The 17,144-nt window shown below is 41.3% G+C and overlaps 2 protein-coding genes across 4 annotated transcripts in view; both read right to left on the bottom strand.

Annotated features, from left to right (window-relative positions):
* BCR (breakpoint cluster region) overlaps window positions 1–17,144 on the bottom strand; it is an 814,161-nt gene that overhangs the window by 325,793 nt on the left and 471,224 nt on the right. The window lies entirely within an intron of this gene.
* SPECC1L (sperm antigen with calponin homology and coiled-coil domains 1-like) overlaps window positions 1–17,144 on the bottom strand; it is a 149,379-nt gene that overhangs the window by 53,261 nt on the left and 78,974 nt on the right. For 2 of the 3 annotated variants that reach the window (XM_011989159.1, XM_011989160.1), the window contains one exon: window positions 14,577–14,667. In XM_011989159.1, the coding sequence (XP_011844549.1) occupies window positions 14,577–14,667 (91 nt within the window). Of the gene's footprint in view, window positions 1–2,722; window positions 2,728–14,576; window positions 14,668–17,144 lie in introns of those variants that run through there. The other variant, XM_011989161.1, reaches the window with a different exon arrangement.

Below are 17,144 nucleotides of genomic sequence, written 5' to 3' on the forward strand. Positions count from 1 at the left end.
TTTTTTTTTTTGAGACGGAGTCTCGCTCTGTCGCCCTGGCTGGAGTGCAGTGGCCGGATCTCAGCTCACTGCAAGCTCCGCCATTGGCTAATTTTTTGCAGAGATGAGGTCTCACTATCTTGCCCAGGCTAATCTTGAACTACTGAGCTAAAGCAATCCTCCAATCTTGGCCTCCCAAAGTGCTGGGATTATAGGCATGAGCCACCAAGCCCAGCTAAAATTTATTTTCTAAGGGTATGAGGAACATTTGGTTATAATTATTTACTACTTTGGAGGCCTAGGGGAGTGGAAGGATGAGCTTAACAAAGATGGGATGTATATAGCTTAAGAGTCCCTACAGTGTTCTTATCTTGAACAAACATCATCTCTGTGCAAAGAGCCCATAAGCAAGCATCAATCAGAATTCTGAACTCTGTTGGCAGTTGGCATTTATCCATACAGGAAGAGTATATTATGCACAAAATCTGACAGACAAAACAAAGTCAAAAGAACATGGAAATAGTAGAAAACAAAAATCAATTTACATTTAATCAAATTTTCCACTCTACAATTTTGAAATGGTGGTTATTTCCCTAAAAATTTTAGTCTCCCAAAGAAAAAGAGAGCAAGTTAAGAAAGTGAAAATGAAGGTTGAAAAGACAAATAAATCAAAACAAGGTGCTTGTTACAGACACAGGTATAAGCCTTGGTCATTCTCTACATGAAAACGTGTCTAAGTTTTTACAATGCACACTACAGGCAAAATTGCAAAAAAAAGTTCATGAAATGTATTGCTGATACATGTGCCCAATGCTGGCTGAGTCTGTTTCTTACTGCATGGTTAAGGATCCAAGTCTGCCTCAATTTGACAGACTGTCTCGGTCACAGCCCTGCACTTACTTTTTGAAAATACACAAAAACGCACTGAGAACCCAAACAGGTTATTCTTTTAAAAATTATTTGTGTTAAATTTTAACAGCCACAATCCAGACTGCTGCCATTTCATGAAGTATTTCCACTGTGAGAATCAAATCTACCCAGAGGCATTTGTCACAGTAAAAACACAGGTTCATTTACTACTCTACTAAGTAGGCTGGCTTCCATGTTCATGTCAAACTGTCGGTTTATCTCTCTTCAGGAAATAAGATTAGTGTATTATAATTGAGTGTAGCAGGCAGGAGATATTATATTTACAGTAACAGATTTTATTCTACTGCCATGTGGAGCTATTCTTGTCTTAATTCATTCATTAAACAAAAATCATTTGGGTGACCACTACTTGCCAGGCACTTGCCTTGGTGCAAAGGTCAGAGAAAAAAAGAAAGGAGACAGCAAACTTGATTTCATGGAACTTGGAGTCTAGAGTAGAAGCAAACATTCAAAAAGTCATTACGAGTGAGGGATGCTAAGAAAAAAACAAGTACCAGCGGTTCTGGGAACATAGCGGGCACCGTGACCTGGTCTTAAGGGGAGAACAGGAAAGGTCTCCTCAGGAAATGACAGCAAAGTTGAGATTAGAAGGATAATTAATAGTTTTTATGCAGGCAAAGGAGAGCTTAGAAGAAAAAGAGTGTTCCCAACTGAGTGCTTAGCATACCCCCAAAGAAATCTAGGACACTGTGGTGATGTTCAGAGGGAGGGGAAGAGCAGAGTGAGGTAAGCCTTCAAAGGTAGGCCAGAGGGCCAGCTCAGGCAAGCGTGAGTCACATAGGCAAACTCCAGGGTAAGGTGTTTGAACTTTATCTAGTTGGCAAAGTGGAGCCAATGGAGGTTTTACCACGTTAGCATTTTTCTGGCTGCAGCAGATTGGAGAGGGGTAACAGTTTATACAGGACAATGAGTTAGAGTGTACAGGTAAGAGATGATGGTGACTTGGACTTGGGTGGTACCAGTGAGTATGTGACGTACACAGATTCAAGGGCTCTTTGATGCAGCAGAATCAACAGACTTGCTGACAGATGGATATGAAGGTAAAAAGGAAGGAGGTACCACATATAGAGGTAAGACAGGTAAGGAGGATTATGGAAGGAAGAGACGTGAATACACTTAATTTGAGAATCCTTTGAGATACCCAGGGAAAGATGTGGACCAGGCAATAAGAGAGAGTGCAAAAGAAGTCTGATGTGAATATATTGTTTGGAAACTGTAAGCACACAGGTGATGGCGTGGGAGTGCACTTGGTGACATGGAGGTTACTGGTAATCTTGGTCACAGCAATTAATTCAATACACTGGTGGGGACAAAAATAAGATTAGAATGTGCTGAGGAGGGAGTGGGAGACAGGAAAGATGTGGAGATAAATTGAGCAAGAGTAAGGAAGAAAGTATAGCAGCTGGTGGGCAAGAGAGGGAGGATTTTTTTTTTCTTAACAAAGGAAAGATGTATTTTTAAATGACAGAAAGGAGCTAGCCGGTAAAGAGGGTAAAGTTGAAGATACAGGAGAAGGAAATAATCCATCAAGAGCATAAGGTTAACAGCATCTGAGAAAGTCCAAGAGGAGCAGATCCAGGGCTCAGATAAAGGGATAAACGTAAACAGAGATACATTCTGATTACTTCAGACAGATACGTAACATGAGCATACTAGGTCTGCTAGTTAATTCTAATTGCAGAAATAGTTACAGGTAGTTTTCCCTTTATTGTTTCCCAAATCAACTTTATAGGCAAATAGATTTTAAAATAGTAGCTTTTGCTGATTGAAGCCAAGTGGGCCAGCTAAAATTTGGTAGAAAACCCAGTCTTACTGTCTTGAAGAACTAGACAACATATTCTGGGACAACCACAGCAGATGGAAAGTGAGGGTGTGGGGAAAATACCAGAAAGGGAGAGCCACGAAAACAGAGCCAACAGTTTGTATATAAACTCTGTTCAAATCCTTCACTGACTTGTGAAATCCACAAGTACTCATTCTCCAAAGAGCTGAATTATGCACAAAATAATCGAACAGGTATTTCAGTTGCAGGGAGTTTGGAGTCTGAGGTGAGCCAAGTTAACTGTTTGCTAAAACAAAAACCAATATTCTGCAGAGAAATATAATAGAATCAAGTCTCTCAGCCAGGTGCAGTGGTTCTCACCTGTAATTCCAATACTCTGGAAAGCTGAGGCAGGAGGAGCATGAGCCCAGGAGTTTGAGACCAGCCTGGGCAACACAGCAAGAACCCATCTCTACAAAAACATTAGCCGGACATGGTGGCGCACACCTGTAGCCCTAGCTACTTGGGGAACTGACGTGGGAGGACGGTTTGAGCCCAGAAAGTCGACACTGCAATGAGTGAGGATCACACCACTGCACTCCAACCTGGGTGACAGAGTGAGACCCTGCCTCCAAAAAAAACAAAAAACAAACAAAAAAAACTCTACAATATGTGATCCTTACACCCAAGACACAGCTCAAAATTACTAGACATACAAAGAAAAAAGAAAATGAGCCATACTCAAAAGAAATGGAAACCTACCTGAAGATGGCCTATGTCCTAGAAATAGCAGAAAAGAACTTAAAAGCAGCTATTACAAATATGACCAATATTATAAAGGAAAATACACCCTCAGTGAATGAATAAATAGGAAAACTCAGCGGAAAGCATTGTAAGAGAGTTCTGAGATGAAATGCAAAGGACAGCCTAAAACTGAAATTGGAACAGGCATTAAGAAAAGCCCTCTGGGCCGGGCGCAGTGGCTCAAGCCTGTAATCCCAGCACTTTGGGAGGCCGAGATGGGCGGATCACGAGGTCAGGAGATCGAGACCATCCCCTGTCTCTACTAAAAAAAATACAAAAAACTAGCCGGGCGAGGTGGCGGCCGCCTGTAGTCCCGGCTACTCGGGAGGCTGAGGCAGGAGAATGGCGTAAACCTGGGAGGCGGAGCTTGCAGTGAGCTGAGATCCGGCCACTGCACTCCAGCCTGGGCGACAGAGCGAGGCTCCGTCTCAAAAAAAAATAAAATAAAATAAAATAAAAGCCCTCTGGAAAACTATTCCCCACTCTAAACACAAAGTATTACTGGAGAAACTGGAAGCCTGTTCTGCACTGAGGGTAATCACAGCAACAACAAACCTCAAACCCAGCCCAGCTCCTGAGCAGATTAACTCAAACTCCCACATTTAAAGATCTAAGTAGAAGAAAAGAGGTGTCCATTTCAAGGCATAAAATCAATCTACTATCCATGTAAGATGTCTAGCTTTCAATAAAGAATTGTAAAATATACAAAACGCCAAGAAAAAGCCCACATCCCAGCTCACTACACCAGGACACAAAGTAATCAATAAAACCAAATGGCACAGATGTTGGATCTATAGGGCATTTAAAATAACTATGATTAATATATCATTTTATTTATTTTTTTATTTTTATAGAGATGAAGTCTCACTATGTTGCTCAGGCTAGTCTTAACTTCTTGGCTCAAGCAATCTTCTTGCCTTGGCCTCCCTGAGTGCTGGGATTACAGGTGTGAGTCAGTTTCCAGCCTCAGCCTTACAAAGAAAGGAAACTGTTTCATGCCACAAAATGGATGAACCTTGAAAACATGATATTAAGTGAAACAAAGTCTCTAAGGGAAAAGGCAGATAATATGCAAGATTGGCTAGGATTTCCTACTTGATTTTCTCTTATAGTTTCCATCTCTGCTAAAATTAGACAAATAAAACTGTGAAAACCGTATATCTGGTTTTCAACTGTGGGCAAATTTGCCCCCCCAGGGGATTATTAGAGTATCACCCCCATTTCCCCAGTTGTGACAATAAAAAATTAGAGGCATTTTTGGTTGTCATAACTGGGGAGATGGGGGTGACACTGGCACTCTGGTGGGTAGAGAGCAGGGATACTGCTGAACTTTCTGTAATGCACAAAACAATCCTCCACAACAGACAGTTATGTGGATGCCAATAAGGGCAAGGTTGACAAATCTTAACCTAAGGCAACCACTGAAAGAATTTAATGGATACAAATAATAACTCAATAGGAGAGATAAAACAAAGTAATAACAAATGGTCAATGGACCCAAGAGAAGGCCGAAACAGAAAAAGAAACAGAACAGATGGGTCAAATACAAAACACGACAAGGTGGTAGATTTTAATCTCACCATAACAATAATCATATTAACTGAGAATGGTCTAAATCCACCAATTAAAAGACAAAATGTCAGAATGAATAAAAAAGAAAGACTAAACTATATACTGTCTACAAGAAACTTACTTTAAATATAAAGACATATATTTAAATTAAATTAAAAGGATAGAAAAAGATATATCATGCAAGCACTAACAGAAGGTTGGAGTAGCTATATCAATATCAGAAAAGAAAGACTTCAGAACAAGGGATATTATCAGAGATTTAAAAAAGAAAAAAACCCATAAAAATAAAGGGGCTAGTTCTCTAAGAAGACATAACACATTCCCAAATGGGTATGCATCTACCAACAGAGCTTTAAGATACACGAGGCAAAAACTGAAAGAACTAAAAGGAGAAATAGAAATCTACAACCAGACTTTCAGAGTTCAAGACTATTCTCTCAGTAATTCCTAGAAACAAGCAGACAGAAATGAGTAAATATAGAAGACCTACACTTGAACAATACAACCAACTAGATCTGATATTTATAAAACACTCTGCCCAAAAACAGCAAAATAAAAACATGCTGCCAAGTGAGAGAAGTCAGACTTAAAAAAAAAAAAGCTGTATGCTGTATGATTTGATTTATATGATAGTCTAGAAAAGGCACTACTATAGGGATGAAAAACATATCAGTGGTTGCTAGGGAATGGGGTGTATGGTAGGGGTTGACTACAAAGGGGTAGCATGAAGGAATTTTGGGGGTGATGGAACTCTTGTGTACAGAACTGTGTAACCATGATGATAGACAAATGGCTATGCGTTTGTCAAAACCCACAAAACTGTATACCAGAGAGTGTAAATTTTACTGTATATAAATTAAAAAAAAAAACACAAAAAACAGAACAGTGGGGAGGGAGGGGGAGGAGGGGAGGAGAACAGAATGCGGACTATGACAAATTAATCTAACTACATTACAAAACCATGACAGACCAACTGAAGGGAGTAGGGAAAAAGGAACTGGCTTAAGTAACTTTGTATATGTATATTAAGGTTGAACAAATAAATAAATATACTGCAGATAATGAGAGCCAGGTTTCTCAACCCCAAAAGAAAGAAGTTATAAGTAAGGAAAGGGAAAATTCTGCAATGAACCCATTGGTGATGGCTTGGAGTCAGGTATCAGTACAAACTTACAGTTCTTGATAGATAGGCAGACAGACAGAGAGATAAATAAGATAGGTAGACAAGTAGGTAGGTGGGTGGGCGGGTGGATAGGTAGATAGACAAGATAGGTAGGTAGGTAAGTAGACAGACAGACAGATAGGATAGATAGTGTATATACATGGGTTGGTACACATACATACAATTTCCCTAGTTCTATCCAGAGAGGGACTAAAGGCTGTGAAACCCCAGTAGCAATGAGCACATCTAGCACCTGAATCTTGGTTTCTTTTTTTTTCTTTTTTTTTGAGATGGAGTCTCACTCTGTTGCCAAGCTGGAGTGCAGTGACACGATCTTGGCTCACTGCAACCTCTGCCTCCCAGGTTCAAGCAATTCTCTTGCCTCAGCCTCTGGAGTAGCTAGGACTACAGGTGCATACCACCACGCCCAGCTAATTTTTGTACTTTTAGTAGAGACGGGGTTTCACCATGTTAGCCAGGATGGTCTGGATCTCTTGACCTCATGATCTGTCCACCTCAGCCTCCCAAAGTGCTGTGATTATAGGCATGAGCCACTGCACCTGGCCTGGATCTTGGTTTCTAAATACTATTCTCTAACAAAAGTAACCAGAACTTGGCCAGGCGCGGTGGCTCACGCCTGTAATCCCAGCACTATGGGAGGCCGAGGTGGGTGAATCACGAGGTCAGGAGGAGTTCGAGACCAGCCTGGCCAACATGGTGAAACCCGTCTCTACTAAAGATACAAAAAAATTAGCTGGCCATGGTGGCGCACACCTATAATCCCAGGTACTTGAGAGGCTGAGACAGGAGAATCACTTGAACCCAGGGGTTGGAGGTTGCAGTGAGCCGAGACCACGCCATTGCACTCCAGTGACAGGGTGAGACTCTGTCTCAAAAAAAAAAAAAAAAAAGAAAAGAAAAAAAGTAACCAGAACTCCTTAGAGAAATGGTTGACTCCAGGGCTGGTGCAGGAAAAAAAAAAAAAACAACAAGATGGGGCTGGAGCATCTTGTGGTGCCAGAAAGTACTTCAGGGGTAGAGGAAAGGTGCATTGAAAGAACAAGGAATCAATGTGAAAAATCTCTCAACAGCCACTGATGGAATAATCTGACAACAAAACAAATAAAAATGGTAGTAGATTATAATCCAAAGAATAAATATCCATGAGTCTATACCAATATAAATGAGTGATGTCAATAGAATACATATAAATAATTCCTTACAGATGGAATGAAGAAATAGAAAGCCATCACTGAAACACCACAGTAATAACTGTTGTGGGCAAAATGCATAAATAAGTGCTGAAATCAGTGAGAGAAAGCTTAAGAAGGAACAAAACTGATACAGTCTAGGTGTCTGTCCCCTCCAAATCCCATGCTCAAATGTAATCCCCAGTGTTGGAGGTGGGCCTGGTGGGAGCTACGGGTCATAGGAGCAGATCTCTCATGAATGGCTTGGTGCTGTCCTTGTGAGATCTGGTTATTTAAAAGTGTGTGGCACCTCTCTCCTCTCTCTCATGCTCCCCCTTTCTCCATGTGACATGCCTGCTATTGATTTGTCTTCCACCATGACTGTAAGCTTCCTGAGGCCTCACCAGAAGCTGAGCGGATGCTGGCACCATGCCACCTATAGAGCCTACATAACTGTGAGCCAATTAAACCTCTTTTCTTTATAAGTTACCCAGCCTAATGTATTTCTTTACAGCAATCCAAGAATGGACTAACACAAAGATATTTACTAATTCCTAGCAGACAATCACCAAACCAAGTGAACAAGGTTAATTTAACATCAGAAGTAACAGGACACGTCAATCTCATGTACTCCTGATAAAATAACTTGAAAAGGACACATCATCTCCGCAGTATCCCTTCCATTAAAACATAAACTCAGGCTGGGCATGGTGGCTCACAACTGTAATACTAACACTGTGGGAGGCCCGAGGTGGGCGGATCACTTGAGGTCAGGAGTTCAAGGCCAGCCTGGACAACATGGTGAAACTTTATCTCTACCAAAAAAGACAAAAAAATTAGCTGGGTGTGGTGGTATGCGCTTGTAATCCCAGCTACTCGGGAGGCTAAAGCAAGAGAATTGAACCCGGGAGGCGGAGGTTGCAGAGTGAGGCCTTATCTCAAAAAACTCAAAAAACAAAACAAACAAAAAAACGAAAAAAAAAAAAACCCAAAACAAAACCCATAAACGCAACTTAAATCAGAAGACAATATCAGACAAGCCCATACTGAAAGATATTCTGCAAAATAACTGACAACTATTCTTCAAAAGTATTGAGGTCATGCGAGACAGGGAAAGAGTGAGAAGCAGTTGCAGACTGGTGGGGACTAATGAGATAAGACAACTAAATGGAAAGCAGGAGCCTCAATTTGATCCAAGAATTAAAAAAGGACATTAGAGGAAAAACTGGTAAAATCCAAATAAATTCTGTAGGTTAGTTAATAATATTTTACTGATATTAATTTCTTACTTTTGATAATTGTTCTACAGTTATGTAGGATGTTCCTATAAGGGAAGCTAGAAGGAACTCTAATATTTTTGTTAAGTCTAAACTTATTTCAAAAGGTAGAGTTTAAACATACAGAGAGACAGAACACCTTAAATACTGATATACATGCTGAAGGGTAGTGATTATAACTTACTTTGTGATAAAGCAAATATAAAAGAATGTCACAGAATCTAGGCTGTATGTGGATAATTCACAGCACAACTTTTTGCAACATTTCTTTATGTTTGAAAATTTTCATCACAATATGTTGGGGAGAAAACAGGAGCCGAGATATTCTGATTTTTACCAAGAACCACAGGGAAGAGGAAGAAGAAGGAGAAGTGACTAAATACGCAATTAGACTGTAAAGTGCAGCGGGGTAGGATTTCCATCTCATTTTATCCTGGGACTTTCATGGCCTAAGGCTAGATCTAAAGCTGAGGCAAAATCTGATTTAGAGTAAAAAAAGACAATTCTGTGAAACTTTTTGAGCAGAAGGTTTGGCTTTCCAGTAAAACCTCCTAATTTTATATAAATTTATGGCATGTATCCTTAACATAAATCATTTTGTTTCAAAATACTCAGTTTACAAAAATCTTTAACCTCAAGTAACACAATTTAGACAGGTAATAATGGTATGAATTTCCTTACAGAACACAACTACACTTGGACTAACCAACTTCTTAAGATATCTATATGCCTGAGCTGAGAGACACAGTGATAGTGTCACACTGACACTGGGCAATCCCAGGCTTCTCAACCATTTACACCAGCCAGCTGAGGTTTATGCTTAACATTCTGGAGCTCATCTGGTCACTGTGCACTTTTCAACTACCTGTATCCATGTAGCAGGTAGCAGAATCTGTGCTTTTCAGCTTAGGGCACAAATGCTAATATACATATACTATCTACAAAGATTCACTAAGGTGGCACCAGTCATGACCCTAGCCATTTAATTCAACTGCTGGTAACACCAACAAAAGAGCATTTGATTAAGTGCATTTATAGTAAGATTTCTCTGGTATGAAACATTTTCCTGCAAGTGCATGATGCTAAAGGATAATAGATTTAAAAACTATTGTAGAGCAAGAGGCAGCATCTTTTTTTTTTGAGACAGTCTCGCTCTGCTCCCCAGACTGGAATGCAGTGGCGCAATCGCGGCTCACTGCAAGCTCTGCCTCCCAGGTTCACGCCATTTTCCAAGAGGCAGCATGTTTTTAAACTTCAGTAATGAGGACACCGAAATTTTTAAAATGAAAACTACATACTGTATTTTTAAATTCATCCCAAAGTAAATAAGACAACCAAGGAAGAAAAGCAGTTCAAGACAGAGCTCAGAAATCCTACTCTCATCACAATTTGGAAAACCACGAATCATTTGGTTGTTCTTAGTTTTCTGAGTGGTTCCTTTCTTGAATGACTATTTATGATAAAAGATCACAGTATCAACTACTGTGATATAGATTCACCTAAGTGTGTTTCCTTTCTCCTGTATTTGCAATGTCTCAACCAGGCTCCACTAAGGCATGACAACAGACTGAAGTGGAGAATGAGACCAGCTTTTACGTACACTGACGGCATGTACCCCATGCCGCTGGCACTACCGTTTGATGCATCACCAGATGACAAAATGAGAGCCAGGAATAGAATCTTAACGCATTTAATCTGTGTCTTCAATAACCTTGGCCTACAGACCTTCCACATCCATTCTCCACCCACAAAAGCCAAGGTAACAGAAATAATTAAACCGCCATCTTTGCCCAATAATATTCCAAAGTCACTTATACCTGAGTCACTTGGGGTGCTTGTGAAAATGGCATATCCAAGCTACTGAGTCTACATCACTAGATCTGAGGGGAGGCCCAAGATTCCTATATTTTAACAAGTGACTCAGGTAAGCTTGAGACACACAACTGGTGCTGGTTTCCCCTGGTAAATCTCGCCCTGCTCTGACCCCATCAGGATAAGCCTGGAAAGTAGCAGTGGAGAGTGGAGAAGGCCTTGAGGGTTGGCTTCAGCTGAGCCCAGGAGATATGGGAAGACCCTGAGTCATTTCCCAGTGCAACACTCCACTCTCCTCAGAGGCCACCTGGAACATGGAGCATCAGTGTGCTCTGATGCCCCAGGATCACCTCAGTGCCCTCAGATAGGGGTCTCTCTTCCTGGGCTTTCTCAGGCTTGCAGCCACACCACTGTGCCCAGGCTGGACTCACAGCTTTAGGGCACTGGCACAGGGTTACACTTACTCTCAGAGGCTGCTGCATGCTTGCACTGGTTCTGACCACACTTAACGCAGACTGAAGAAAGTCAAAAGGCTGACTATTGACAGAACTAGGGCATACCTACCAAGCAGCAGAGTGAAAATGTTCCTGAATTCCTGGTTTTCATCTCTGCCTTCAACACATAGAGCTTTTTAAAGATGCCAAGGACACAACTTGTGTAGGTGCTTTAGTTATTTGCTGGCAGCTAAGCAAAATCCTGCAGGCAACTCAGGCGTCTAAAATATTTGACTGTGGGCCAGTGAGAGCTATCATTCTCAGCCACTTGAGCTACTCAGAAAAAGTTCACACATATAGTAATAAAAACAAACAGCAAAGATTTACCATGGGAAAGAATTTTTGCTAAGCACTTTACAAACTTTAACTCTTCTTTCTTTCACTCATCTCACAATTTTTTATCAAGAGTCCAGTACTTCTACAGGTGCTGAGGATGCCTCAGTGAACACAACAGACACCAATCTTGCCTTATGGGCCTTACAATTTAGGGAAATGAGAGAAAGAAATAAAAATTATAGACAAATCATATGGGATGTTAGAAGGGGGCCAGTGATAAGGAGAGCAAGCAGAGAAAGGGGTGTGTGGGAGAATGAGTGGTTTCTATCTTTAAATAAGGTACTTAGGGCCTTGCTGAGGAGGTTCGATCCAGCAGAAGGTTCCAGTAGAGGAAGCGCCAGTACAAGGTGTCCAAGTCAGGAGTATGCCCAACTGCTCAGGGACAGTGGGGAAGCCCATGTGGTGAGGTAGAGTGAGCAAGAAAGTGAAGAGGCTACAGAGGACACTGAGGCCAGGCTGTGAGGGTCTGGAGGCCCCTGAGAGAACTCTGGCTCCTCCCCTAAAAGAAATGGGGAGCGGTAGAGAGTTTGACTAGCGTAGTAGGTTTTGATTCCTGTTTTTCAAGCTACAGTGTCAAGAACAGACAGTGAGCGTGATTAGCAATCTTTTGCCAGGACCCAGCTGAGAGATGATGGCAGCTTATACCAGGGAGGTGACAGTAGAGAAAAGAGCAATGCTCTTATTCTGGACATATTTTGAAAGTAGAGCCAGTGGGATTTCCTAAACAACTGAACAAGTCTAAGATGAAGAAGGAAGTTAAGGATGACTCCAAGGTTTCTGAGGATGAAACTGCCATGAATGGAGACGGGGAAGGCAGATTACATGTAGAACAAGTTTGGAAAATGGGGGAAATCTTGTCCTGGAGACACAGAATATTCAATATCAAAATGGGAGATGTCAAGTAGGCAACTGGATACATGAATCTAGAGTCCAGAGAACAGGCGAGAGATGCAAATCTGACAAGTCCTCAGCACAAAAATAGTATTTAAAGTCATGAGACAGGATACAATAACAAAGAAAGTGAGGACAAAGAACAAAGGCCCTGTACTGAGCTCTGGGCCACACCTCCATGTACGGGTCAGGAAGAACAGAAAAGCCAGGCTGGGTGCGGTGGCTCACGCCTGTAATCCCAACACTTTGGGAGGTTGAGGCTGGCAGATCACCCTGAGGTAAGGAGTTCAGACCAGCCTGGCCAACATGGCAAAACCCTGTCTCTACTAAAAATACAAAAATTAGCTGGGTGGGGTGCTCCGCGCCTATAATCCCAGCTATTCGGGAGGCTGAGGCAGGAGAATCACTTAAACCCAGGAGGCGGAGGTTGCAGTAAGCTGATATTGTGCCACTGCACTACACTACAGCCTGGGTGACAGAGTGAGACTGTCTCAAAAAAACAAAAAAAAGGAACAAAGAAAAAAAAAAAAGGAGAAAAGCCACACAGGAGAGGGAGAAGCAGCAGCCTGACAGAGAGAAGGCACAGGAGTGTGGTATTAGGGAAACCAAAAAGAATGTCCTAGAAGACAGAGTGCTCAGCAGTGCCAAATGCCACTGACAGGTCATATCAGATTACGACTAAGCTGGCTGGGTTGGGGACACAGCAGTCCTTGACAATCTCAGCAGCTGCGGGTGTTAAGAGCCCAGGAACTTAGTGAGCTAGGTATTCACTATCAATTTACAGGTGAGGAGACAGCACCAAAAAGGTTGAGGTTAACAACCAGGCCATGGTGAGGCCAAGATCTCTGCAATGCACACATGAAAATCCTTTGTGGGTTCAACTGGGAGGTGGGATGTAAAGAGAGGAAGGAGAGATGCAGAGTATTTATTTGGGTTAAGAAAACTTTAAACCTTCCACTATTTGTTCCCTTAGCAAAATCTTCTGACGGGAGAAAAGAGCTTAGTTCATGACTGACAAATGAACCAGAGCCAAGAAGCAGGGCAGAAGGCAAGTCTTCGTGCCAGGAAGGTAGCATCTTGTGCTCCATTGCCCCTAAATGTGTACACAACCAGCTTATAAGAACACTGAAGATGACAGGTGTAGCACCAGTTCCACAACCAAATTGAACTCTTCAGGCACTGGTACGACATGAAGTCCACGGAGCCAGTCCTTTGGGTTCTCTAATTGAATACTTTTCACAAGTCTGCTTACTTCTGACCCAAAACCTGTTGAAACCTTCTAGTCTAACATACAGAGCCTAACTTGCACAACCAAGAATTCCTGATGCATGGAAGTAACTGGCCTGCATCAGCGAAGAGGAGCCCTCAGGCCCTGAGGGGACACTTGGGAACATTCCCACACCCACCCCAAATGAAGCACTGCTTTTCCCAGCACCACACCCCAATGCTGCAGTTCATCTTTCCAATGCACTTCAGTATTGCACATGAAGAGGCAGTGCGGGGTAAGAGAAGGAGCCTCAACCTTGTAAGGTGGGATACTTGGGTTCTGGTGCCAGCTCTGCCATAAAAAGCTACATGGAAGGCCAGGTGCGGTAGCTTGCATCTATAATTCCATCACTTCGGGAGACTGAGGTGGGCAGATCACTAGTGGGCCAACATAGTAAAACTCCGTCTCTACTAAAAATACAAAAATTATCTGGGCATGGTGGTGTGCGCCTGTAATCCCAGCTACTCAGGAGGCTGAGGTGGGAGAATCGCTTGAACCCGGGAGGCAGAGGTTGCAGTGAGCCGAGATTGCACCACTGCACTCCAGCCTGGGAGTCAGAGTGATACTCCAACTAAAAAAAAAAAAAAAAAATGGCTGCGTGAAAACAGCAAGTTCCTCCCAAAGGCTCCAAAGAGTTGCTGAGCCTCATCTTCTACAGTCTCAGCTCCCTCAGGGTAACAAAACACAGCCCAGAGATCTAAGGAATGGGCTCTGAAGTCAGGCTGCCCTGGGCTACTGCTTAGTAACTAACTGTGTTAACCTGAATTGACTTAGTTAACTTCTTTAAGCCTCCTTTTTGATATCTGTAAAACGAGGATGACAATAATACATATGCCATGAGGAACTGTGAAAACAGTGCCTAGCAATGGTGTACACTCTCTATGACCCATTATGACAGCTGTCAGGAAAGATGCATTCATTAACAACTACTTTCTCCACTTGGAATTTAGATATATTTATTAGTGAACTTCTGATACAAAGGTACACCAGATTGATTGAAATAATATCAAGAGCAAAGAAAATAATTTAGTTCGCCAAAGAAGCCAGAACAACTCAAAAACTGACAAAAAAGGTGAAATGTTATGGCATATTACATGTACCTTGAACAGGGATTTCCCCATAGTTTGGTCTCTTATCTGACAGGGCTGTCAGGGGTTTGGATGTTGAGATTGGTCCACTTATGGAATGTCTCTGAAATCATAAGATAAACAATATCGAAGTTAAATCGAGTATTGGGACTCACAAAGTAAACGCTGCAGAGAGTAGGTATTTAGTTATAAATCTGTATTAATTCTTTCCATACTGCTATAGTAAGGTTGTAACACACCTTACAGGCATGGACTATGATCAATATACTTTTTTAAAAAATTAAGACTTTTATTATGGGATAATTATAGACTCATATGCAGTTGTTAAGAATATAGAGAGATCCTATGTACTCTTTACTCAGTTTCCCCCAATGGTAATATCTTATAAACCTATAGTAAAATACCACCAGCAAGATTTTGACAGTAGCCAAAATATTGATGTAGTCATATCTTATATAGTCATTTATATATTATTGATACAATCAAGATAAAGAACATTTCCATCACCATAAGGATCCTTCCTGGGGCCCTTTTACAGTCACACCCCTCTCCCTGTCCCCAACCCCATTATCACTGACTCCTGGCAACCACTGGTATTCTGAATGTGGTTTCATTATTTTGTTGGAAGAGAATCTTTAAAGTATCACAAACCAATTCAGTAAATATAAAAACATGTTGCAAAATGAAATGCAGATGTGCTCCTTTTGTAATTGTACTGGTCCTTCAAGTCCTCGTTCAAATAGATCTCAATTCTGCCGCCCGCTTGCTAATGCTACTACAACAACTGCCCAGTACAGTCTGTCATCTCAGCGCAGCACTACAGCAACAGCTTGTCACTGGCTTCCTCATCTCCAGACTTCTGCATATGCAAGCAGCCAGAAGAATCCACCACGGCCAGGGCCGGTGGCTCACGCCTGCAATCCCAGCCCTTTGGGAGGCCGAGGTGGGTGGTTGACGAGGTCAGGAGTTTAAGATCAGCCTAGCCAACATAGTGAAACCCCGTCTCAACTAAAAAATACAAAAAATTAGCTGGGTGTGGTGGCAGGTGCCTGTAATCCCAGCTACTAGGGAGGCTGAGGCAGGAGAATCGCTTGAAGCCAGGAGGCAGAGGTTGCAGTAAGCCAAGATCACGCCACTGCACTCCAGCACGGGCGACAGTGCGAGACTCCATCTGAAAAAAAAAAAAGAATTCACCACAAACACTTAAAACCCCTCAGCTCTCTTGGCTACCTCTACATGATGCTCAAATACCACGAACCTACTTATTTACTACCATGCAGACCATGTTGCTTGTCTATATTTTTCTTGTGCTTCATTCCCACAGCTTTCCCCCAGTCCTTTTTATCTGGCTAACTTCTAACTATTCATTTCATATTCCCACCAGAAATGTGGACGAGGTCCAGCTTCTCCACATCCCGGCCACACTTCAGCTCATCAACCTTTCAGATTTTGGCCATTAGGAATAATACAGAATAGGATCTCATTGTGGATTTAATTTCCATTTTCCTGATGACTAACGATGTTGATCATCTTTTCATGTGCCATTGGCCATTTGTATTCTTCTCCTGGAAGGACCTTTTCAAATCTTATGCCCATTATTTATTGGGTTGTTTGTCTTCTTACTGAATGTAAATCTTTTGTTAGGTAAATGTATTATGAATATATTCTCCCCAGTCTGCAGCTTGCTTTTTAATTTTCTTAATGTCTTTCAGAGAAGTTTTAAGTTTTGATGCCCAATTTATCAACTTGCTTTTATAGTTCATGCTTTTTTACATCTTAGTAAATCTTTGCAGTCTTAAAGGTTATGAAGATTTTCTCTCACGTTCTCACGTAAAAATTGTAGTTTTAGCTTTCACATTTAAGTCGATAGTCCATTTCAATTTTTGTGTATTTCATGAGGTATGGGCTGAGTTTATTTCTTTTCTATACAGTTACCTAGTCATTTCAGAATGTTTTCTTCAAAAGACTATTCCTTATCGATTGAATTACTTTAGTATCTTTGTAGAAAATCAACTGGCCTACTTCTGAACTCTCTGTTCTACTGATCTAATGCTGAAATCAGGTAGTACAAGTCCTCCAAATCTGACCTCCACCCGTACCCCCGACCCCAACGTTTTGAATATTCAGGGATCTTACATTTCCATATGAATTTAATACTACCATGTCAATTTCTACCCAAAGAGCACTGCTCTTTTAATTGGTATTGTGTTGAATCCACAGACCAATTTAAAGGACTACTACAAGATATTAACAATACTGAGTCTTCCAATCTATAAATGACATCGCTTTCCATTTATTCAATTTCTCTCAGCAATATTTTATTGTTTTCATTCCACAGGTTGTGCATACATTTCATATTTATTGCTAAGTATTTCAATTTCCAATTATTCATGCTAATATAGAGAAAAACAAATAACTTTTGTATAGGACTTCGTGTAAACCTTGACACTGCTTAACTCAAAAAGCTTCTGTGTGGACTCCTTAGATTTTCTGCATAAATGATCATATTATCTGCAAACAATGACAGTTTTACTTTATCCTTTCCAAACTTGTATGCTTTCTTTTTTTCTTTTCTTTTTT

The sequence above is a fragment of the Mandrillus leucophaeus genome, unplaced genomic scaffold, assembly GCF_000951045.1.
Source record: "Mandrillus leucophaeus isolate KB7577 unplaced genomic scaffold, Mleu.le_1.0 Scaffold349, whole genome shotgun sequence".
In the NCBI taxonomy this organism is placed as follows: domain Eukaryota; kingdom Metazoa; phylum Chordata; class Mammalia; order Primates; family Cercopithecidae; genus Mandrillus; species Mandrillus leucophaeus.